Source organism: Peromyscus eremicus, chromosome 7 (assembly GCF_949786415.1).
Source record: "Peromyscus eremicus chromosome 7, PerEre_H2_v1, whole genome shotgun sequence".
NCBI lineage: Eukaryota > Metazoa > Chordata > Mammalia > Rodentia > Cricetidae > Peromyscus > Peromyscus eremicus.
In genome coordinates, this window is record NC_081422.1 from 16,424,366 (window position 1) to 16,447,094 (window position 22,729).

At 46.9% G+C, this 22,729-nt stretch overlaps 2 protein-coding genes across 7 annotated transcripts; one reads left to right on the forward strand and one right to left on the reverse strand.

Annotated features, from left to right (window-relative positions):
- Nucleotides 1–7,902: 7,902 nt before the first annotated feature.
- Fbxl12 (F-box and leucine rich repeat protein 12) lies at nt 7,903–13,905 on the reverse strand. Of its 2 annotated transcripts, none has more exons than XM_059267395.1 (3): nt 13,609–13,905; nt 11,499–11,571; nt 7,903–9,310 (listed from the first exon to the last, which is right to left on the reverse strand). In XM_059267395.1, the coding sequence occupies exon 3, from the start codon at nt 9,308–9,310 to the stop codon at nt 8,489–8,491; it is 822 nt and encodes a 273-aa protein (XP_059123378.1). In that variant the 5' UTR covers nt 11,499–11,571; nt 13,609–13,905; the 3' UTR covers nt 7,903–8,488. The 2 variants fall into 2 exon arrangements, with proteins under 2 accessions (XP_059123378.1, XP_059123377.1); XM_059267394.1 differs by lacking the exon at nt 13,609–13,905 and adding an exon at nt 11,678–12,709.
- On the forward strand, nt 11,579–16,245 carry Ubl5 (ubiquitin like 5). Of its 5 annotated transcripts, none has more exons than XM_059267396.1 (7): nt 11,581–11,709; nt 13,893–14,038; nt 14,151–14,330; nt 14,623–14,689; nt 14,837–14,920; nt 15,081–15,118; nt 16,094–16,245. In XM_059267396.1, the coding sequence occupies exons 4-7, from the start codon at nt 14,634–14,636 to the stop codon at nt 16,135–16,137; spliced, it is 222 nt and encodes a 73-aa protein (XP_059123379.1). In that variant the 5' UTR covers nt 11,581–11,709; nt 13,893–14,038; nt 14,151–14,330; nt 14,623–14,633; the 3' UTR covers nt 16,138–16,245. The 5 variants fall into 5 exon arrangements, with proteins under 5 accessions (XP_059123384.1, XP_059123379.1, XP_059123382.1 ...); XM_059267399.1 differs by having other exon boundaries at nt 14,262–14,330; XM_059267398.1 differs by lacking the exon at nt 11,581–11,709 and adding an exon at nt 11,755–12,039.
- The last annotated feature ends 6,484 nt before the right edge of the window (nt 16,246–22,729 follow it).

A 22,729-nucleotide genomic window follows, 5' to 3' on the forward strand; every position in this document is an offset into this window, starting at 1 on the left:
CTAAGGAGAGGTAACAAGCCACAGGGTAGAATATAGATTAATATAAATGGATTAATTTAAGTTGTAAGAGCTAGTTGGGAACAAGCCTAAGCTAAGGCCAAATTTTCATAATGAATATAATGTTTCCATGTCAATATTCTGGAGCTGGTGATCCAAAAGAAAGTTCAACTATAGCTCTGGGTCTGCAAACTAGGTCAAGTTGGGAAACTGATTCACGGGCCAAGATTCCCTTTTGCCACCATTCAATGTAGCTTTCTTTCATTTGTTTGAGAATTTTTCTGCTTGTACAGATCAAACAAAAATTCAGTAGGCTTCTTATCCATTTCATGCCTGGAAACACCATGATTAATTAGCCAGTACCAAATGTCCATACAAGTCATACCACCATAAAATTCTCTTTACTGCTGGGCAGTGGTGGTGCACACCTTTAATCCCAGCACTTGGGAGGCAGAGGCAGGTGGATCTCTGTGAGTTCGAGGCCAGCCTGGTCTACAAAGTTAGTTCCAGGAAAGGCGCAAAACTACACAGAGAAACCCTGTCTTGAAAAACCAAAAAAAAAAAAAAAAAAAAAAAATTCTCTTTACTGTGCATTATGGGTTAGGCCATTATAAACATTACTCTGTCTGTGCCGATCATTATGTTAACTACAATCACCTTACCTTTGGCAATTCAGTGCTGCCACCTCGCCCCTGCTAACTTGGTGCCTAATTAAACCCACTGCACTGATTTCATCCAACTGGGCAGCAGCAGCAACATCTCCATCCCTAAGGTCTGGCACAAGGAGAAGGGCGACAACAAAGCTCTTCAAACATGCTGGTGGTCTCTCACCATTTCATGTCCAATAGGATTAGTGGTGGGTGTGTCTTCTGGGCTTTCCCAGTGTAGAGGGTTAGGTCTATACAGTGTGCCCACTCTAGTATTGCAATTGCCCTGAGCCTGAACATCCCTTCATCAGCACCAAGCCAAGGGATATCAGGATCTCCAACTCCTTTTCAGTAGACCAGCTTTTGACAAATGCTTCGGCCAACCATTCAAACAGACTTTTGACACCTTTTTAAACTGTGAGTGAGCTTCCATATTAAACCTAGAATCTAGCTGGGCGGTGGTGGCACATGCCTTTAATCCCAGCAGAAGCAGGCAGATCTCGAGTTCATGGTCAGCCTGGTCTAAACAGAGAGTTCCAGAAAAAAACAAGGACTACATAGTGAGATCCTGTCTTGAAAAACAAACAAAACAAACAAACTATATATATACCTAGAATCTCCACTCAGAGAGCCCATATCAATATACTCAGCCTGATCCAGTTTTATGTTTCTTCCACCATTACTTCACACCCTTAAAATTCATTCCTACACATACTTCCCAGACTTCTGCTTGAATGAATTAGTGAAGTCACTAAGCTCTTTAGTAGTGTAGCACACCTCCTCTCGGAGTACACTTCCTACCTCCCCTCCAGGAGCCTCCTTAGCCTTAAGTCTGGTTATAGGACTGGAGGCAACTACTGGTGGGCCTTGAGGGACATCAGTATTATCTTGCCTGGCATTTCCTTCAGAGGAAGTCACTGCCAACAATGAAGAATTGATTTTCTCAGTCAAAGGTGAAAAGGCACTATTTCAAGGGGTGGAACTGAAGGTAGAGTGACTACTTCTTTGGGTGAAATAAACCCTTGAGAATCTGAGGGTTCAAAGTTCTCAGCTTCAATAGGGTTCTCCACACAACTTCATCCTAAGTTACAGGATCCTATTCTTTACCAATTAATGCCCTTTCTAGCTGATACCCTCCTAGGCTGGGACTTTAATTTTTGCTATAATTCAGTCAACCTTATAATGAAGGCTTCAGTTTGATTTTCCACAACTTGAACTCTGTGGCTGCTAGAAAGAAGATTCTCTTTCAGGGCACACTTACAAACCTTTAGACCCACTGTTGGTGACAGTGCAAACTTGTACAACCACTTTGGAAATCAGTATGGTGACTTCTCAGAAAATTGGGAATCAGTCTACCTCAAGACCCAATTATACCACTTTTGGGCATATACCCAAGGAATGCTCAATCTTACCACAAACAAGGACACTTGCTCAACTATGTTCATAGTAGCATTATTCATAAAAGCCAGAACCTGGAAACAACCTAGATGTCCCTCAACTGAAGAATGGATAAAGAAAATGTGGTACATATACACAATGGAGGATTACTCAGCAGTAAAAAAACAATGACATCATGAAATTTGCAGGCAAATGATGGAACTAGAAAATATCATCCTGAGTGAGGTAACCCAGACTCAGAAAGACAAACATGGTATGTACTCACTCATAAGTGGATACTAGGCGTAAAGCAAAGGATAACCAGACTACAATCCACAGCTCTAGAGAAGCTAGTAAACAAGGAGGACCCTAAGAGGGACACATGGATCGTATTGGGAAGAGGAAACAGATGAGATCTCCATGAGTAAACTGGGGATGGGGGGGCAATAGAGGGGAGGGGTGGGGGATGAGAACATGAGGGCACGGGATGGTTGAGCTGGGGGAGGGACAGAGTGGGAGAGCAATGAAAGAGATATCTTGATAGAGGGAGACATTATGGGGTAAGGGAGAAACCTGGTGCTAGGGAAATTCCCAGGAATCCACAAGGATGACCCTAGATTAGACTACTAGTAATAGTGGAGATGGTACCTGAACTGGCCTACCCTGGTAATCAGATTGGCGAATACCCTGTCATCATAGAGCCTTCATCCAGTAACTGATGGAAGCAGATGCAGAGATCCACAGCCAAGCACCAGGCCGAGCTCCAGGAGTCCAGTCGAAGAGAGGGAAGAAGGATTATATAAGCAAGAGGCGGGGTCAAGATCATGATGGGGAAATCTACAGAGACAAATGAACCAAGCTCGTAGGAACTCACAAACTTTTAGACCGACAGCTGTGGAACCTGCACGGGACTGGACTAGACCCTCTGCATACAGGAGATATCTGTGTAGCTTGGTCTGTTTAAGGGGCCCCTGGCAGTGGGATCAGGATCTATCCCTGGAGTATGAGCTGGCTTTCTGGAGCCCATTATCTATGGTGGGACGCCTTGCTTAGCTGTGAGGCAGGGGGATGGGGCTTGGTCCTGCCTCAACTGAATGTCCTAGACTTTGCTGACTCCCCATGGGAGGCCTTACCCCTTTGGAGGAGGGCGTAGGGGTGGGGGGGCAGAAGGCTGGGGGGGTGAGAGAAGGGATGAAAGGGGGATCTGTGGTTGGTATGTAAAATGAATAAAAAAATTTCTTAAATAAAAAAAGAGGCCGGGCGGTGGTGGCGCACGCCTTTAATCCCAGCACTCGGGAGGCTGAGGCAGGCGGATCTCTGTGAGTTCCAGGCCAGCCTGGGCTACCAAATGAGTTCCAGGAAAGGCGCAAAGCTACACAGAGAAACCCTGTCGCAAAAAAAAACAAAAAAAAACAAAAAAACAAAAAAAAAGAAAGAAAAAGAAACCTTTAGACTACGCAAATATGGAGCAGGTCAATTTTATCACTAAATTCATTGCTGTCCTTTACCATACTCTGAAATGCTGGAAGTTGGTTAATTATATTATGGAGCTCATGCCTACCCTTTGTTAATTTATCCAGAGATGCTAAAATCAGTTGACCAGCATCATTTTCCTTATTTTTCCTCAAACTGTCCAAAGTTTCATATACAAGATCACCAAATCCATTGCTGTGCACAATTGGCAAATCAGGATAATCAAATGCATTTGTCTCCTTAAGTTTGCAATATAGTTCCCACCATGGGCTTTCAGAACTGTCCCAGCTCCCAGGAGAGGCTTCAGTGACTGGAGAGGCTTTGGTAACCATAGGTGTTGACAAATTGAAAAGCCTATTCCAGATACTTAAAAGATTCATCCTTATACTTCTGTTATAATTCTGCTGCTCTAGAACCAATTCTGGTACCAAAATCTATATTAGTCTGGGTTATCTAGAGTAACAGAACTTATAGAATGAATCTATATACAGATACAAAGGGGATTTATTAGAATGACTTACAAGGCTGCAGTCCAGTTAATCCAACAATGGCTGGCTGTAAACAGAAAGTCCAAGAATCTAGTTGCTCCGCCTCATAAGGCTGGGTGTTTTAGCTGGTCTTCAGTAGATGCGGGAACCCTGAAAAAGTAGGCCCTAGTGCCAAGGAAGGAATGGGTGTTCTGGGAAGCCCAGGACAAGCAGGCAAAGAGCAACAGCTTCCTTCTTACATGTCCTTATGTAGTCTTCAGCAAGCTGTGTCTTTTCCCAGCTCAAAAGATCTGGATTAAAGGTGTGTCTTCCTACCTCAAAAAAAAACCAAGATCAGAAGTGCATCTTCCTACTTCAAATTAACCAGAAATCCCTCAGAGATATGCCCTCTAGTTTTGGATTTTAGTTCATTCCAGATGTAGTCTGGTTGACAACCAAGAGCAGCCATCACACTGATTTTCCTGGAGTAAAGGTCTCTTAAAAGAGCTCCTGGGGCTGTTAAGACAGTAACTTGGAGCTATGTCTCCAGGCCCCACCCCACAGCTGCTGGCCCCTTCACTTCACCCTCAGCAAAATGCTGAAAGGGTTGAGGAAGTCTGCATTTCTACAGTAAGAAAGGAAGAAATACAAGTTTCACAGCCCTGAGGCAAGCGATGAGTTGGTCTCCGTAGTAATCAGTGTCTGGGTTTGAGCAAGTCAAGCAGAATAGAAAGTAGTTCAGTCTGAAGTCAGAGGAGAGGCATGACTGCACAGAGCTTTCTGGGAAACTAAAAATGTTGATCAGGCCCAGGAGATGGCTCAGTGGGTAAAGGTGCCTGCCACCAAGACTAATGCCGGAGTTAGATCCCAGGAGGGAGGAGAGCGAAGACTCACAGAGGTTGTCCTCTGACCTCCACAGTCCTTGTGATACATGTGAACCTACACACACACACACACACACACACACACACACACACTATATATATATTATATATATATATATATATATTATATATATGTGTGTGTATACATACACACACACACACACACACACACACACACACACAGAAGAGGAGAGGAGAGTTGAGTTTTTTGTTGTTTTCAAGACAGGGTTTTGGAGGAGAGGAGAGAAGAGAAGAGGGGAGGGGAAGGAAGGGGGAGGGGAGGGGAGAGGAGGAGAGTTGATTTTTTTTGTTGTTGTTTCTCTGTGCAGCCCTGGACTGGCCTTGAACTTGGAGATCCTGCTTCGGAGTGCTGGGATTAAAGGTGTACACCACCACCACCCAGCCAAGGAGAATTTTTAAAAAGAAAAAACGTTGAGCTCTATTCAGGACCTTGGTGCACTAGGGAGCCACTGAAGGATCCAGAGCTCCAGAAGCAATATTATCCACTCATTTTGTTTGTTGGCCTGGAGAGATGGCTCTGCAGTTAAGACCACATACTGCTGTCCCGGAAGACCTGAGTTCAGTTCCCAGCACCCACATCAGTCATCTTACAAGCATCTTAACTCCAGTTCCAGGGGATCCAATGCCTTCTTCTAGACCCCTAGGACAGCTTCAAGTGTCTGCACATACACACTGGCAATTAAAAACCAGGCATGGTGGCACACACCTTTAATTCCAGCACAGGTGAAGCAGAGGCAGGAAAACTACAAATTCAAGGCCAGCTTCATCTACATAGTGAGTTCCATGCCAGCAAGGGTTGCATAGGGAGGCCCTGTCTCAAAAAATTAAACTAAGAGGGCTCAGTGGTAAAGATGCTTGCTCCATAAGCTTGACCACCTGGTCAAGGAACCAGGGATCCTAGGAACCCAGAGTGGAAGGACAGAACTGACTTCTGAAAGTTGGCCTGACTGCCATACACACAGCTGCACATACCACCCCACCCCTTTCCAACCTAACCCAGAAATGTATTGGTTCCAACTGTGGAAGCTTCGAAGTCCAAGATGAAGCAGTAGGTGTGGTGTCTGCTGAGGACTTCACAGGTCACAGAGTGGAATGGGAGATGGTCTAGGGAGCATTTTTAATTATGTGGGGGGAGAGGCTGCACCCAAGTGCACGTGCTAAGATTCGCTGCACTCTCTCTCTCTACCTTGTTCCCTTTGACTGACCAGGTCTCTCACTGAAACAGGAGCTAGGCTAGCATAGTCTCACCAGGATTTGGGTGGGTGCTGGGGGATTTGAACTCAGAAACTCATGTTTGTGCAAGTGCTCTTGCACACCTTGATAGCTCCCCAGCCCCCCTCAGAAATATCTTTGATAGGGACACAAATCTCATTCATGAGGGACTTGCCCTAATCCCCTCCCAACATGCACATCTTCTAATGTAGTTATCTCTGAATTTAGAGCGTCAACAGACAACCTAAAATTCCAAGTGGTAGAAATAAAAAATACCAAATCCCATGTGAATCAGTCACCTGAGTGGCTGTGAATCCCCTTGAAGGGCCACATGAAGACTTTGTATTCTAAGGCAAGAAACATACCAGCTCCCCTCTGATGGGTGAGCTTGGAATAAGAAATGAATGCCTCCAGCTCAGCTCTCTGCAGCCTCTGGGCTCCACCCATGGCAGGTGGGTGAGATCACAGATGTGCATTACCCCCACCCCACCCCCCGCACCCCAAACTCAGATCAGATCAGTTATATGCTCAGTATCACCAAGCCTTTGGCACCTGCACTATCAAGCTGTTCCAACTCAAAAAACAGGAAGAGGCACCAGTACACACTGAGCCCCCAACAGGCCCTGCCCCCATCTCTCTGACCTCATAGGCTCCATCTTTCTCCCCTGTTGACTATGCTACAGAAATGTTCTTGTTTCTGGAAATGCCCAATTCATTTCCTATCTCAGGGTCTTTTTGATGTCACGTGTGTGCGCGCACATGCAGGTATCCATTCAGGCCATAGCACATGTGTGGAGGTCAGAGGACAATTTGCAGGAGTCAGTTCTGTTCACCGTAGGGATCGAACTCAGATCAGCCTTGGCAGAAAGCACCTTTACCCACTGAAACATCTCACCAGTCTCTCATTTTTTTCAATGCTGAGGACAGAACCTTATGCATTCTAGGGAAGATCTTTGCCACTGATCCACACCCTGGGACCCAATCTCAGAGTCTTGGCCTTTCCTGTCATCCCCTAGTTGTTCTCACATCTTGTGTCTCTTCACCTCAGACTTCTGAGGAGGTCCACCCTGCCCTCCCTCCCACTCAAGTGTCTGTATCCCATGACACAACCCTGGCTCACCACCTGAGAGGCTCTGAAATGATTCCGAGGATGTTTTTGTCTTAGAGACAAAAACTGGGTCTCATTCTACTGTAGCCCAAGCTGACCTCAAACTTGAACTCCTGCCTTAGCCTCCTGAACACTGGACAGGGGTGTGCCATGTCTGGCTCACAGATGCGTTTACTTCTTTAGACCCTGCCATCTACACTTGGAGCTGCGGGGTCTTCCCATTGTTCACCGTGCAGCCCAGCACCTAGAAACGTGCCTGGAAAGGGCTAGTAATGTGGCTCAGTGGGCAGAGCACTTGCCTAGCACACTCAAAGCCTGGGCTCTATCCTTAGCATCCATCCCATAAGTAAGGAGTGGTGGTATATACTTAAAATCCTAGCACTTGGGAGAAGGCAGGAGAATCGGGAATTGAAAGTCATCTTCAGCTATATAGAGAGTTCAGGGTCATTATATGCACTCCTGTCTAAAAATAAGAGCCTGGCAAGATGGCTCAAAGGTAAAGGCACTTCTCAACAAGCCTGACCACTTAGGTTTGATCCCTACGACCCATGGGATAGAAGGAGTTCTACAAGTGTCCTCTGGCCTCCACATGTGTGCTATAGCACACACACACAAACACAAAGTAAGTAATTATAATAAAAAAGATAGATAAATAAAACTGCCTGTGAATAGTAAGTGCTGGGGAGGAGCAACCCCTCTTAAATAAACGAATACACTTTGAAAAACCATTATTTTTCTTTAATAGTAAAATATTATATGCTGTAGAAAACTTGAAAAAGGTAGGATACAAAATACAGAAAATACAATTGAGAAATTTTTAGAATACTAGGACAATCCAATAGCTTGTCTCCCAAGCATACAAGCAGACAGCCAGGCAGACCTCAGAGCCTGAACTCTGTCTACCTGCACCCTGAAAATGACCCCTCTTCTGGGGTCTATTAGAAACTAAGGCTTTCCAGGGCTCCAGTGTAGCTCAGGAGCACAGCAGTGCTGGCCGAACATGGGTTTGATCCCCAAGTACTGGGAAAAAAGGGGGTGGGGTGTAAAGATTTGCAAATGAATCATGAGGTAGCTATGATGCCTATTCCTAAACGTGTGAACTGGGCCTCCCAGAGGCTGGGTGACAAGGCTGAGGTCATCTAGATGACAGACAACCCCAGCTTGCAGGCCCAAAGGTCCTGGCTTCTTTTCCTTGTGACCTCCAGTTTCCTCAAGCCTGATTAATTTACATGCTTCAGTTTGCTGCTTAGAAGGTCAACTTTAAAAGCTAGGATAAGTCCCAGGGATGGATGGGTGATACCTTCACATCCACCAATCCATGGATTCTTTGGGACAGGCCCTGACAATAACCATGCAGTGGGGCAGGCCCTTGCACAGAACCTTCTCTGCCTCCTGCCCCTCCCAGCCCAGCCCTTGCACCTCAAGCACTCTGAGTTTAGGCATGGTGAGGCAGGAGGACACAATCTGAGCGGGTGTGGGCATTTCTGGAGTGATGAGGGGACCCTGGAAGCACAAACTCTCCAGGGCAGGCATTCCCTCCAGAAAAACCAGGCCTTGGGCTGAGAGGCCCCCAACCGTCATCCGAATCTTACGCACACCTCGGAGGTGGCGGCTGATGGCCAGGAGGGTGCTGTCAGCTGACAGGGTACAGCCCAGTACCTCTAGCCTCTGCAGATAGCTGAGCTCCTGCAGGCTGGCATCCAGCCCGGTCTCGGTGACCCGGTAGGTGCCACCCAGCACCAGCGAGCGCAGGGCTCGGAAGCGGGTAAGGCCCTGCAGGTGCTCGTCACGGAAGGCTGGCACTCGGTCCAGCACGATGCATTCCAGCAGTGGCAGCACTGTGGGGTCCTGCTCCTTCTGCAGCCAGATCATCGAGATCTCACAGCTATGCAGCTCCAGGGTCCTCAGTGTGCTGGGCAGGCTGGTGATGGGCACCATGCTCAGGTCAGCCACGTGCAGGCACAGGCGCTTCAGGTTGGGGCACTTCTGGCCCAGGGCCCGCATCAAGGCAGGGGACAGCTGTGGGGCCTGAGAGCCAGAGAACAGGTAGCCGCCCAAGCGCAGCGAGTGGAGCCGGGACGCCATGTACCGGCGCAGAAGGTGCCACATGACTTTCGGACGCATCTGTAAGAGCCAGAGATTGGGGTGACTGGGTGAGAGGTACCGGGCTCCCAGAAGATTCACCTAGCTGGTGACAGACTTGCTTAGGACCTGGGTTCTGGTGTCCCCCTGGGGTTTGGCTCTTCTGCCAACTTCCTTCCCTAAATCAATGCAGTTTCTTTTGCTGGGTATCAAGACTCGTGCCCTTAAACCCAGCCAGCACATGGGGGAGGTTGAGGCAGAAGAATCCACAGTTCTGACCAGCCTGTCTAGTCAACCAGTAAGCTCCAAGTTCAGTGGAAGATCCTGTCTCAAACACAAACAAATAAACAAGGCAGAGTCCAGGGTTGTGGCTCACACCTTTAGTCTCAGCACTGGTGGGTGCAGAGGCAGGGGGATCTCTCTAAATTCCAGGCCAGTCTGGTCTACATATCAAGTTTCGAGCTACATAGTGAGACCTTGTCTCAAAACAAAATAAACACACACACACACACACACAGAGGGAGGGAAAAAAAGCCTCGCAGGACAAGTGATTCACTGTTGTACTGGGATGGAATCCAGGATCGTATGTATATTTAGGACATGCTGTGAACTCAGCTATACCCTAGCTCAGATCATACACTTGTAGTGGTGGTACTGGGGAATGAACTCAGGACCTTACACAGGCCAGGAAAACACTCTAGGACTAAGTCAGGGTTCCAGGCCTTTTCATAATTTGTATTTCAACACAGGGTCTAGCTAAGTTGCCCAAGCTGGCCTTGAATTTATGATCTTCCTCCCTCGGCCTCGGTAGTAGCTGGGATTACAGGCTGTACCAGGCTCAGCTTTATGGTATAAATTTTGTTGACCACTTTTTCAGAGAGAAATTAAATGTTTTTCTTTTTCAATTATTTTGATAGTTGCTGGAGAGATGACTCATTCTTTTGAAAGGTGTCTTTATGACTTTCTCTATTCTGTTACTATAAAATTTCACTGGGTGGTAGTAAACAACACCTTTAATCCCAGCACTCAGGAGATCTCTAAAGCTCAAAGCCAGCCTGGTTGGTCTAGAGAGTGAGTTCCAGGACTCACAGAGGAACCTTGTTTCAAATAAATAAATAAATAAATAAATAAATAAATAAATAAATAATTTCATGTAGCTGTTATGTTTGAACATGTATTTTAGGAAGCCTAACTGTATTTTCAACCATGATCACTCACATTTGGCTCCAGAATAAATTCTTATCCACTTTGAGGTTAACAGTTACAGCCAGAATCTATCTATGGGATACATGAGACCCATCTCAAAAACCAAAACAGAACAACAAAACCAGAAAATTAATAGTAGTTTTAAGTTTGCACTTATCATACGCTGGAGACCGGACAATGGTCTAAACCAGCTCCCTATGCATCTGGCTAAGTCTTCTACAACACGCCAGGCAGGCAGGTCCTTTTTTTTCTCGGTGTTAGGGATGGAGCACTGGGCTTCACCGGCTTCACCGGCTTCACCAGGTCAAGCAAGCACTCTTTTAAATCCCCATTTCTTGGATAAGAAACTGAAGTCTGGGGGTTGCTGAGGAGCAGGTAAAGGCTAGTGCCAGGACAGACATGCAGGAAATCCCAAGCATGAACTCACTTCAAAACCAAAGCAGCCAGCTGGGCACGGTGGCACACGCTCTGCCTTTACAGGCAGGGGCAAGAGGATAAGACAAGTTTCAGGACAGCCAGAGCTACAAACCAACCCTGTCTCACCGGGAAAAAAAAACAAAAACCAAACACTTCCTGGGCCAGACAAGATGGCCTACACCTGTAACCTTAGCACTCAGGAGGTTGAGGAAAGGGGTAGTGGATTCCAAGTACACGGCTGAGTCAGTAGAGTGCTTTCCTAGCATTTAGGAAGCCTAAATTCCATTCCCAGCATCACAGAAACCAGTCACGGGAGCCCACGCTGGTAATCCCAGTATTTAGAAGGTGGATCAGACGTTCAAGGTCATCCTCAGCATCCTAGGAAGCTGGAGGCCAGTCTGGGCTAGAGACCCTGTCTCAAAACAACCTCCCCTCCCCCAAAAGAACAAACAAAAATATAGAAAAAATAAGTAAAACATAAGCTCCAAATAAACAATTAAACAAAAGCAAACAAACACTAGAAAGCAAAACAAAGCCGACCCCACTTCTGTCCCAGGGAGGAGGCTGGCTCTCCGCGCACCGCCCGCGGGTCCCGCGTACTGCATACCGTGTAGAGCGTCAGGTCGACATGTCGCCACAACCACCGATCGTCCACCAGCCTCTTCCAGCGGTGACAGACCCTGGAGGAGTGGACCGGCCGTTAGAACGACCCCGCCCGCTGGGACCGGATTCGCATCTCCTGCCGAGCCCCTGCCCGGCTCCTTCCCCCGAGGAGCGGGGCCGCACCTGGAGATGCGGATCCGGTCCCGGACCGGGAGGTAAGAGAAGATCTCCAAGAGCACCAAGTCTGGGAGGTCGAACAGCGTCGCCATGGTCCTGCTGTCCCGCGCTTCCGTTTCCGGTGGTGGTGAGGCCCGCAATCCCCTGAGGGCGCTGAGGTGGCCGGACTGGCCAAACCGGCGCGACTTTCGGAGGCCTGTCGAGGAGCCCTACTGTCCCTTCCTAGGGAAGGGACTGAGGCCCGGGACTGCACCGGCCCGGCTTCACCGCCGGCTGGAGGCCGGGACTGGTGACTGACTAGGCCTGACTAGCTCGGCCACCGGGTGGAACGGAGGGTAGGCAAACCCAGAAGGTGTGGCTAGAGGGAGGTGAGTGAGGAGGGGGCACGAGGCGGGGCCGGGGCAGGGGCCAGCCGGGGTGCAAGGCGAACAGCAAACCCAGAAGGCAAGGCTCGGGCGGGGGTCGTCCCGGGGGCGTGGCCAGGAGGTGGAGCCAACTAGAAGCTGCAAAGCTGCAAAGCCAGAGGGGCCGGGGCAACCCAGAAGGCGTGGCTCCTGCAAGGAGGGGCTCGGGGCGTGGCCAGAGCCGGGAGACGTGGCGAGCCGAGGCAAGCAGTCGAGGTTCGGGTCAGACCGAGGAAAGCCGTACGCCTAGAAGGCGAGGCTCCGGCGGGAGGGGAGTGGTCCTGGGGCGGGGCTGAGGGAAAGCAGCACACTCCGAAGGCGGGGTTTTGGGGGAAGGGGAGAGGAAGGGAGACGGGGGGCGGGGGAGATGTTTGGGGCGCGGCATTTTGAAAAGACCGACTGAGTGGAGGGGTGTAGCCAGTGGCAGAGGAGCAGATCGAAGGCTGTCAGCTACAACAGGAAGGCGTGGCTTCAGTAGGAAGAGGCCAAGGGGCGCGTCCGGAAGGCTGTTCTTGAGCTGGAAGAGGTTTAGGGAGGTGGCCAAGGCAGAGTCCAGGCTGCCCAGACGGCAGGACCCGGGCAGGGGAAAGCTAACAGAGCAGCAAGCCCGGAAATCATGACTTGAGTGGGAAGGGGCTCAGAGGCGTGTCAAGAACCAGGGGTCCTAGCTGGGGCCGACGACCAAACTTGTAAAGCCTAGCTCAGGCAGAACAAGGTCCAGTTCAGGGGATGGAGTCAAGTTTGGAATGGATGGGCGGCGCAGGGAGGGTTGGGGCCTTAGTCAAGATTAGAGGCGTGGTTAAGACCAGGGACGGAGCCCTAAAAGCATCCCTGGAGGCAGAAACAAGAGCCAAGCAAGGAGCTGGGTGTGCAGGTCAGTGGGAGAGCACTTGGTTAACATGCTAGAAGGCCCTAGGTTCGACCTCCAACACCAGAAAGAAAAAAGGAAAGAAGGAAGGACAGAAAGAAAGAAAAGAAAGATAAAAATAAGAAACTCCACTTTTCTGGTATGTATGCGCGAGGCTATGGCTCGATCTCCAGTGTGGGTGTCGGTAAAGGTAGGAAGTATTTTCGGAACAGAAACGAAGCATTGGGGAGAGGATGGAACATATCCAAACACTAAGGACAGGAACCAGGACTTCATTCCAGACGGAAAGGTGTAACAGAGGCTGAGGGGCCAGCAGGACTGCCCAGCCAGGGAGGCGTGGCCACAAGCCGCAACAAAAAGAAAAAATAATGATTTTTGCTGCCTACGCATAAGGATAAATTTTGTATAAGTGGTATTAGCTAAGCACAAGGCCTTGGTAGATTTTTCTTTGTTTCCTTTTTGAAACAGTCTTTCTAGAAAGCTCTGTCCTGGAACTCGCTGTATAGACCAGGATGGCTTCTAACACACAGGTCTGTATAATACCAGCAACTTCCGAGGCTGGACAGGAGTATCACACATTCAAGGTCAGCTTGGTCTATATACCGATACCCTATCTCAAAAAAAAATTTAAGCTAATTTTAAAAAATGAGTCAATAAATGCTTACCTTACTGAGAGTCCCGTCCGCTAAGAAGGAATCGTTCAGTAGAGGTGGAAACTGGTTGAATTTAGGAAGGGAGGGATTCCACTCCCATCAGCTCTGGAGATTCTGTAATCTGGAACAAGGTGTTCCTTGAAGATTAAAAAGAAAAACGGAAAAAAAGCAAAAGATCTTTTCCAGTATGCTGTTTCCAACATCTTGGCAGGCAGGACACGGACCCATGGGCTGGTGTACATCAAGGCCTCCCCGTCCAGGATCCCGCTTTCATCAACTGCAGTCTGTACCCCTAGGGTCTCGGAAACAGTCACTGCGGTCAGAGGCGAAAGGCACGCACAGGGTCCGAGGTTGAGCTTTGAATGAAAGCAGAGAGCCCGACAGCCCCTGGACCTGCATGACTCCAGTTCCGGCCTCGGCAGCCGAGACTCTGCGGCAGGAGGTTTGTCTGGCTTGGGAATGGCAGGTCACCCCTCCTCTGGGGGTCCTTTGGGTCTCCTCCACAACGAAGGAATCTCCAACTCCGCTTCCAACGTCCGCTGTAAATCCACTAGGATCGGCTCATCAAAACTGCGCCACAGAATCACAAATCTTTGCTAGCCCGGAACCTGGAAGCACCTGAGGGCGGGTGTTTCCGTTATATCACTTCCGCTTCCTGTTTCTAGCCTTAAGTCGGTCCAGGGCTCGCATTCGAGCTAGAAGTTGTGTCGTCGATAAGTTCGAGGGGATTAGAGGTGAGGGAGATAAGCCTAGAGGCCCGAGATCACGGGAAGCGGCTGAGACCCGGGAGTCCAGGGGGTGCGGGAGGCGAAACCGGGGGCTTCCGGGCTGGGCCTGCGGGAGTTAAGGGGCGGAGACGCGACTGTCTGGGGTCCCCGCCATTGAGACCCTGGACTGGGGCTGCTGCGGGTTTGTGTCCGGTGTTCAGGGTAGTGTGAACAAAGAACTCAACGCGGGAAAGGACTTTGGGCGACCCCCAAAGGCCTGACTCTGCTGCCTTCCATCCTCTCCCTCCACCCGGTGTAGCTCCAGCCACAATGATTGAGGTGGTTTGCAACGACCGTCTGGGAAAGAAAGTCCGCGTCAAGTGCAAGTATCCACCGAGGGGTGACTGCAGTGGTCTCTGGGGCAGTTGGTGGTGCTGGGCAAATTGTAGTTAAATGACGTAGATGGGGAGGCCTAATATCGTCTTCCTCGTTCTACCTCTTCCTTCCATTTACCTTAACTCCTTCGTGCCCAGCACCGATGACACCATCGGGGACTTGAAGAAACTGATAGCGGCCCAAACTGGCACCCGTTGGAATAAGATCGTTCTTAAAAAGTGGTAAGTGCGCGTTGGTCTTTATTGGACTAGAAAGTTTCGGTTGGGGGAGCGCCTCAGGAAACCCCTATGAGGGCTCAGCTTGCTTTCAAGACAAAAGCCCACCCCTACCCCTACCCCACCAAATCAGTTTCTCTCTGAAAGGTATCTATCTGTCCCGTAGGTACACGATTTTTAAGGACCACGTGTCTCTGGGAGATTGTATCCTTTTCGTGACTTTAGTGAAAGAATCCACATGCTTATCTGAGTTCTGGTTCTGTACTGAAACCTGTAGGGGAATTAAGGAAGCGGGATGTTTTAACTTAGAGAAAATGGGAACTATGGAATTATGTTGTTGGTAAGAAGGGTGGTGGAATAATTTAACTTGGTTCAGAAGGATTTTGACATTCAGGTTCAAAATATTTATGACTGAGCACCACGTGGATGTTGGACAGGAAGTGAAGGTGGGGTGTAACTCAGATGTGACTGTAGTTGACAACCAGTATGATTTCTTTTCTCTTTTTTTTTTTTTGTTGTTTTTTGTTTTTTTTTGTTTGTTTTTTTTGTTTTTGTTTTTTTGAGACAGAGTTCTCTGTGTAGCTTTGCGCCTTTCCTGGAACTCACTCTGTAGACCAGGCTGGCCTCGAACTCACAGAGATCCGCCTGCCTCTGCCTCCCAAGTGCTGGGATTAAAGGCGTGTGCCACCACCACCCAGCTCATGATTTCTTTTTAATGGGGTCCTGGGTCTTTTGCCTGCAATTTTGTCTGTGCACCACACACATGCCTGTTGCTGGCAGAGGGCAGAAGAACGCTTCAGATTCCCTGGAACCACCATGCAAGTGCTGGGAATTGAACCCATTTCCTCTGGAGGAGCAGCCATGAGTGCTCTTCAACTGCTGAGCTATCTCTTCAGCCTGAGTATGAACATTTAAGAAAATGTATTATTATTATTGTGTGTGTGAGATGGAGTGGGGGAGGTACTTGAGAATCTGACTCATGCACCAGGCTTTGGTGGCAAACAACTTGGCTTCTCAGTGGTCTTGAGGGCCACTGCACATTATAGCTTGAGTTCTTAGATCAAAGTGCCCATTCCAAAATTGCTTCCTTGGTCCAGCGTTGGGTGTTGAGCCACAGGGATCCAGCTGTGAGTGGGTAGAGTCAGCCCTCAATGAAAATTCCTTAATACCTGTCTTCAGATGAAATCCATGATGGGATGAACCTGGAGCTTTATTACCAATAGATGGGAATTCCTTCTCCTTATCTACCCTGCCTTCCTCTCCCACCCTCGTTTGACACTGGTATAGATGCCCATTTTTAATGATTCACATGAATAAAAACTTCAATGCTGCTTTGTTGCTGTCATATTTGTATGAAAGTTTTATCATAAGGGGAGAGCTGATATCTGATGGTTATGGTTTTGTATATTGCTCCTTGAGGGAAGCTCAAGATTGACTGGAGGCTTGGCCTGGTGCTTCATACCTGACATCTCAGCACTTGGGAAATGGAGGCAAAAGGATTGGGTGTTCCAGGACATCCTAGGCTACATGAAACCTTGTCTCAAAAATCTACTGAAGTCATGAGGGAGGAGTAGCCTAGGAGAATGGGACCCAGAGCTCTGCTGTTGGCTTTGGGTCACTGATGAGCAGAGATCGTATGAGTATTGTCACCCTCATAAACCATTAACCTGCATAGGGAAGGTAGATGTACTAGCTGGAACAGGGTCTGGCTTCACAAGACTGGGTGGGACACCTGCCCACAGCAAATGGCTCTAGGCAAGTTTCTTTACCCTCCTAATCCTCTACATTGGTTTTAGTATCTCCACCAAAACTAGGGGTAAGACATAGTCTCCATTGTGAGGTATTAAAAGGTGGGTCCTTTAATAGATGTGATGGTTAACCTTCATTGTCAACAGCATTTTGAATCACCCAGGACACACACCTTTGGGCATAACTCGGGAGCTTTTCCAGAGAAGTTTAACTGAGAGAAGACCCATCCTGAATTCATGGATAGTACCATTTTGGTCAGGACTGAATAAAAAGAATGAGTTGAACACCAGCATTAATCACTCGGCTTCCTATCGGTTCAGCTACTTGGGTTCCTGCCTGCATTCCTTCTCTGTCACAAAGAACTATCTCCCTTAAACTATAAGCCAAAGAAATGCTTCCCTTAATCTGCTTTTAAAAAGTATTATTTGTATGTGGACAGGGGTGCTATGAGTTCAGAGAACAACTTGTCAGTTCTCTCATATTATGTGGGTTCCAGGGATCAAACTCAGGTCATCGGGTTTGGGGCAAGTACCTTAACAGTAACTAATACATGAGATGGTTAGATCCTAAGAACTCTGCTGCTTGGATGGCTGAGTGCTTTTTTTTTTTTTTTTTTCAACCTGACTCCTTGACTCTGCAGAGTCCCCACTAGCAAAGAAACTCAACACATTTGATGCAGAAACAGTAGATAAACAGTAGAACTAAGCTAAATAAAAATTGTCAGGAGAGCCTCCTGTAGACCAGGTTAGCCTCGGAACTCGCTGTGTAGCACCAGTGGTCTTGAACTCCTGCCTCCACCTCCCAAGTGTTGAGATTGAAGGACAAGCACCACCATGCCCACTTCAGTATGGTCTTGTCTTTGGCTTTAAAGGAATTGTCAGGAGCTGTGGCTGCCAACACATGCATTGTCTTCATCTGCTCTTCACAGTGTGGCCAAAGTTTGGAAAAGGAAAGTAGGGCTGTCTTTTGTTTCCCGTAGTTTTAGCTAAATACTGAGGCTAAGTAATTTGTGAAGAATGTTTTTGGGTTTTGGTTTTTTTTTAGTGGGGAAACAGGTAAAATACATGCCCTACAAGCATGAGGACCTGAGTCTGATCTCCAGAACCCATGTAAAAATGCTGTGTATACTTTTTTAATCTGTGCAGGTGTACATTTTTTTCTTTTTTTTTTTTTTTTTTTTTTTTTTGAGACAGGGTTTCTCTGTGCAGTTTTTGTGCCTGTCCTGGATCTCACTCTGTAGACCAGGCTGGCCTTGAACTCACAGAGATCCGCCTGGCTCTGCCTCCCAAGTGCTGGAATTAAAGGCCTACACCACCACTGCCCAGCTCAGGTATACACTTTTAATCTCAGCATCGAACAGGTAGAGACAGAAAGATCTCTGGGGCTTGCTAGCTAGCCAGTCTAGCTTAATTGGTGCACTTTAGTAGGTCAATGACTGTCTAAAAGGAGGTAGGTTGTGTTCCTAAGATGACACTCAGGTTGTCCTCAACCCTCCACACTTAGGCACACACAGAAACACAGACACGCATACCTGTAAAAACAAAGCTACTTGGGTAGCCAAGGTAGGACCAATCTAAGCAAGAGACCCTATCTGAAAAAGTGGAAGGCAGCTGGGTATGTAGCTAGTTGGTAAAGTACTAAAATTGCTTTTATCAGATATTTTGTTACAGGAGTGAGAAAAGTAACACAATGGGCTACATAGTGAGATCCTATTTTTTAAAACCCACTATATTAGGGTTCTGTAGAGAAACAACTGATAGAATAAAGCGCTCTCTCTCTCTCTCTCTCTCTCTCTCTCTCTCTCTCTCTCTCTCTCTCTCTGTGTATACATATGTATGTATGTATGTATGTATAATATATATATACAGGATTTATTAGGGTGGCTTACAGGTTATGGTCCAATTATTCCAATAGTGGCTGTCTCTCAGTGAAAGTCCAAGAATTCAGTAGTTGTTCAGTCCATGAGGCTGGGTGTATGCCAGAATCCTGAAGAAGTAATTAGGGAATGCCAGTGAAGGAATGGACTTGCCAGTGAGAGTGTGAGTGAGCAGGCAAAGAGCAAGTGTTTCCTTCTTCCGTATCCTTTATATAGACTGCTGGCCAGAAGGTATAGCCCAGATTAAAGGTGGATCTTCCCACCTCAAATGATTCAGTCAAGCTGCTTGGGTTTTAGTTAATTCCAGATGTAGTCAACTTAACAACCAAGAATAGCCATTACACCCACACAAACATAAATAAGTACATATTTACATATATACTATTTGGATTTAAATTTTTATTAGTTTTTTTGTGCATGTGTGTGTATGTGGAGGAGGTGAGCAAACATCCATATACCTTGGTGCACATGTGGAAGTCAAAGGAAGACTTGCAGGAACCAGTTCTTCCCTTCTACTTTGTGGGTCCTGGGGTTGGAACTCAAGTCATATCTTGATGTGAATGTTTGAGTTTATGTGTGCACCTGTGCCATGGCCTGCTTATGGAGGTCAGAGGACAATCTTGGCTGTCAGTTCTAGCCTACCTTGTTTGAGACATGGTGTCTTTGTTGTTCATTACTTGTACTTGAGGCTAGCTGGTTTGGGAACTGTATTAATCAAGTTCTCTAAAGAAACAAAACTGATAGAAAAAATATATGAGATTTATTAGAGTGGCTTACAGGCTTTGATTTGAGTAGTCCAGCAATGGTCATCTCCTGAGGGAAAGGGCAAGGATCTGGAGGTTGTTCAGTTCACTAGATGTCTCAGCAGTCCCAATTTGGTGCTGGAGTCCCAGCGAAGTCCTAGAGAGCTGCCAGTTTCCAGTCTATGTTGGAATCCCAAAGAAGTGGGCACTAACACCAGCAAAGGATTGCTTTAGGAACAGGATAGTGTAGCATGAATCCTAATTGGTCTCATAATAAAAACCCAGAGCCAGATATTGGGATAAATGCTGAAAGATCAGAGAGACAAAGGAACAAGCCACTAGAGAAACTTCTCACCACTGCCGAATCCTCAGGCCGAAAGAGAGGCGAGATCCTGTCTCTACGAATCCTCAGACTGAATGCGTCTGATTCCTCAGCCAAAAGTTCCTATCTCCTGCCTTGTATGCTTTTCTCTGCCCAGCCATATCATTTCCTGTCTCAATCTTCCTAGTGCTGGGATTAATTGCATGTGTACTTCCTAAATACTGAGAGCAAAGGCATGAGATCCCAAGTGCTAGAATTAAAGGTGTGTGTCACCACTGCCTGGCTCTATTTCTCTTTTAGGCTAGATTAATCTCATATAGTCCAGGGTGGCTTTGAACTCACAGAGATCCAGATGGATCTCTGCCTCCAGAGTGCTAGGATTAAAGATGTGTGCCATCACTGCCTGGCCTCTATGTTTAATCTAGTGGCTGACTCTGTCCTCTGATCTTCAGGCAAATTTTATTTATTTACAAAGAAAATATCCACCACAGGATAGATGGACTTGTCAATGAAAATGAGGGCAAGCAGGCAAAAAGCAACAGCTTCCTTCTTCCATGTCCTTGTATGTGGGCTGCCACCAGAAAGTGTGTCCCAGATTAAGTGTGGATTTCTGCCCTCAAATGACCTGGATTTAGGATGAGTCTCCTACCTCAAATTATCCAACTGTCTTAGTTAGGGTTTCTATTGCTGTGAAGAGACACTATGACCATGGCTACTCTTATAAAGGAAAACATTTAATTGTTAACAGTTTCAGAGGTTTAGTCCATTATTGTTATGGTGGGGAAGCAAGGCAGCATGCAGGCAGACATACTGCTGGAGAAGGAGCTGAGAGTTCTTACATCTTGATCCGTAGGCAACAGAAAGTGGTCTGATATTCTGGCATGGCTTGAGCATATATGAGACCTCAAAGCCTGCCTCAACAGTAACACACTTCCTCCAACAAGGCCACACCTACTCCAAAGTCACAACCTTCCAATAGTGCCATTCCCTATGAGCTTATGGAGGCCAATTACATTCAAACTACCACACCAACCAAGAAAACCCCACACAGGTGTGCCAGCTGCTTCCTTTTTAGTTGATTCCATGTAGTCAAGTTGACAACCAAGATTGGCCACCACAGGAGCCTTGAGGACTTCTACTGTCACTATCTCCTGGATGGAGAAATGTTACTGGTTACTGGTGCTTGCCTGTTACTGTATCCAGCTTTATGTTGATTCTCCAGGTTTAGACTCAGAACTTCACAATTGTATATCAAAACACTTTACCATAGAGCCATCTCTCTAACCTGCATAGTCTTTTTTTTTTTTTTTTTTTTTTTTTTAAGAAAAGACCAGTAGGATAGCTGGGCTGGTAAAGGTGTTTCTACTTGAGCCTAATGAACTAAGTTCCAGCCTTGGAACCTATGGAAAGGTGGAGGGAGAGAACCAACTACATAGAGCTTGTAACAGGATAAAGGTTTCTCCATCTTGTCTCAGCTGAAGCCATCTTTGATTTCTACCCCCTGCCCTAAAAAGTCCAGTGGGAAAGCACCCAACCCTGTTCTAGAAACTCAGGGTCTAAATGCCCCAGCTAACTGCATGTTCTTGGCATTTGTTCAACTGCTTGCTTGCCAACCAGGATGTAGTCTTTCTGTGTTCTTATGCATTCAGGGCTGCTCTGTGGGAATTGTTTCTCTCCAGGCAGTCTCCAGCCATCTTAATACAGACTCTCAAATTCAAACTTTGGTCGTGCTGAGTGGTCTCTGGGTTTTTACCCCATAACAGAGCTACTTTCTGACGTCCACACATGTACCAGGCCATACACTCAGGTCAGTAATAAACATTATTTGGCTTTGACATGGGGTTTGTTGTTGTTTGTTTGTTTATGAGACAGGTTCTCGGTATGTAGCTCTGGACAATCTGAAACTTGAGTGTAGATCCGGCTGGCATAGAACCTAGATATCCACCTGCCTCTACCTCCTGAGTTCTGAGATTATAAAGGCATGCACACCACACCCTGCATAAAATAAGCATTTTTAATGGAACTTTATGTGAATGCATTGAGTAGGTCTGGCTGGGAAGAATGCAGTGAGGCCTTTTATCTGGCCTATATACTTCTGCCCTGGTTTGAAATAAGAAAGTAATGTTATTAAATCTGTCATGTAATTATGTAATTTCTTCATTACTAGAGTTTGAACTCAGTCTGAGCTATTCTCCCCCACTTTCTTTATTTCTTTTCTTCTTTTCTTTTTCTTTTTCTTTTTTTTCTTTTTTCATTTTTTTCTGTGTCTCTGTGTAACTGTGGCTGTCCTGGAACTCACTATGTTGACCAAACTAGCCTCAAACTCAGAGATTCTCATGTGTCAAATCATCAGGCTTGGCAGCAAATGCTCTTACCCACTCCTTGACCCTTGCTTTCGTACTGTAATTGCTATGAGCCTTGTGATTTGTTTTTTTTTCACCCAGCAAGTTTTTACTGGCTAACACTTACCCCTAGTCCTGTCCTAAGGGCTTTATATAGGGATAAGTCATTTGATCTTCACTTTACCAAGAGGTAGTATCACTTATCTATACTTTGCAGTGGGAGAGGCTGAATCATTGAGGTTAAGCAGTTCACAGCAAGTGGTAGAGTAAAGCTTTGAACCCAAGCACCACATCTTGCTTTTAATCGCCTTTCATGAGTTCATTCCACTGAGTGTCATCTTTTTGAGGTCACACAAGGGTCTACACTATTGATGAACTAGAATTGAACCTTCCCCATTGGTGTCTTTGAAAATCATTATGTATCCAGGGCCAGCGAGATGAGTAAAGGCATTTGCTACCAAGCCTGACAACTTTAGTTTGACCTCCAGAACCCCATGGTGGAAGGAGAGAACAGATTGCCATAAATTGTCTGCTAAATACACAGTTATCATGGCAGCCTCCCTTATAAGTGTAATAGTTTTTAAAAGTAACTTTTTGGTTTTTAGAGACAGGGTTTCTATGTGTAACTCTGGCTGTCCTGGAAATCCCTCTGTAGACCAGGCTGGCCTCGAGTTCAGAGATCCTATTGCCTCTGTCTGCCAAGTTCTAGGATTAAAGGTGTGTGCTACCACAACTGGCATAAAGTAGCATTTTTAAGATTTTATGCTTCACCGGCATGTATAC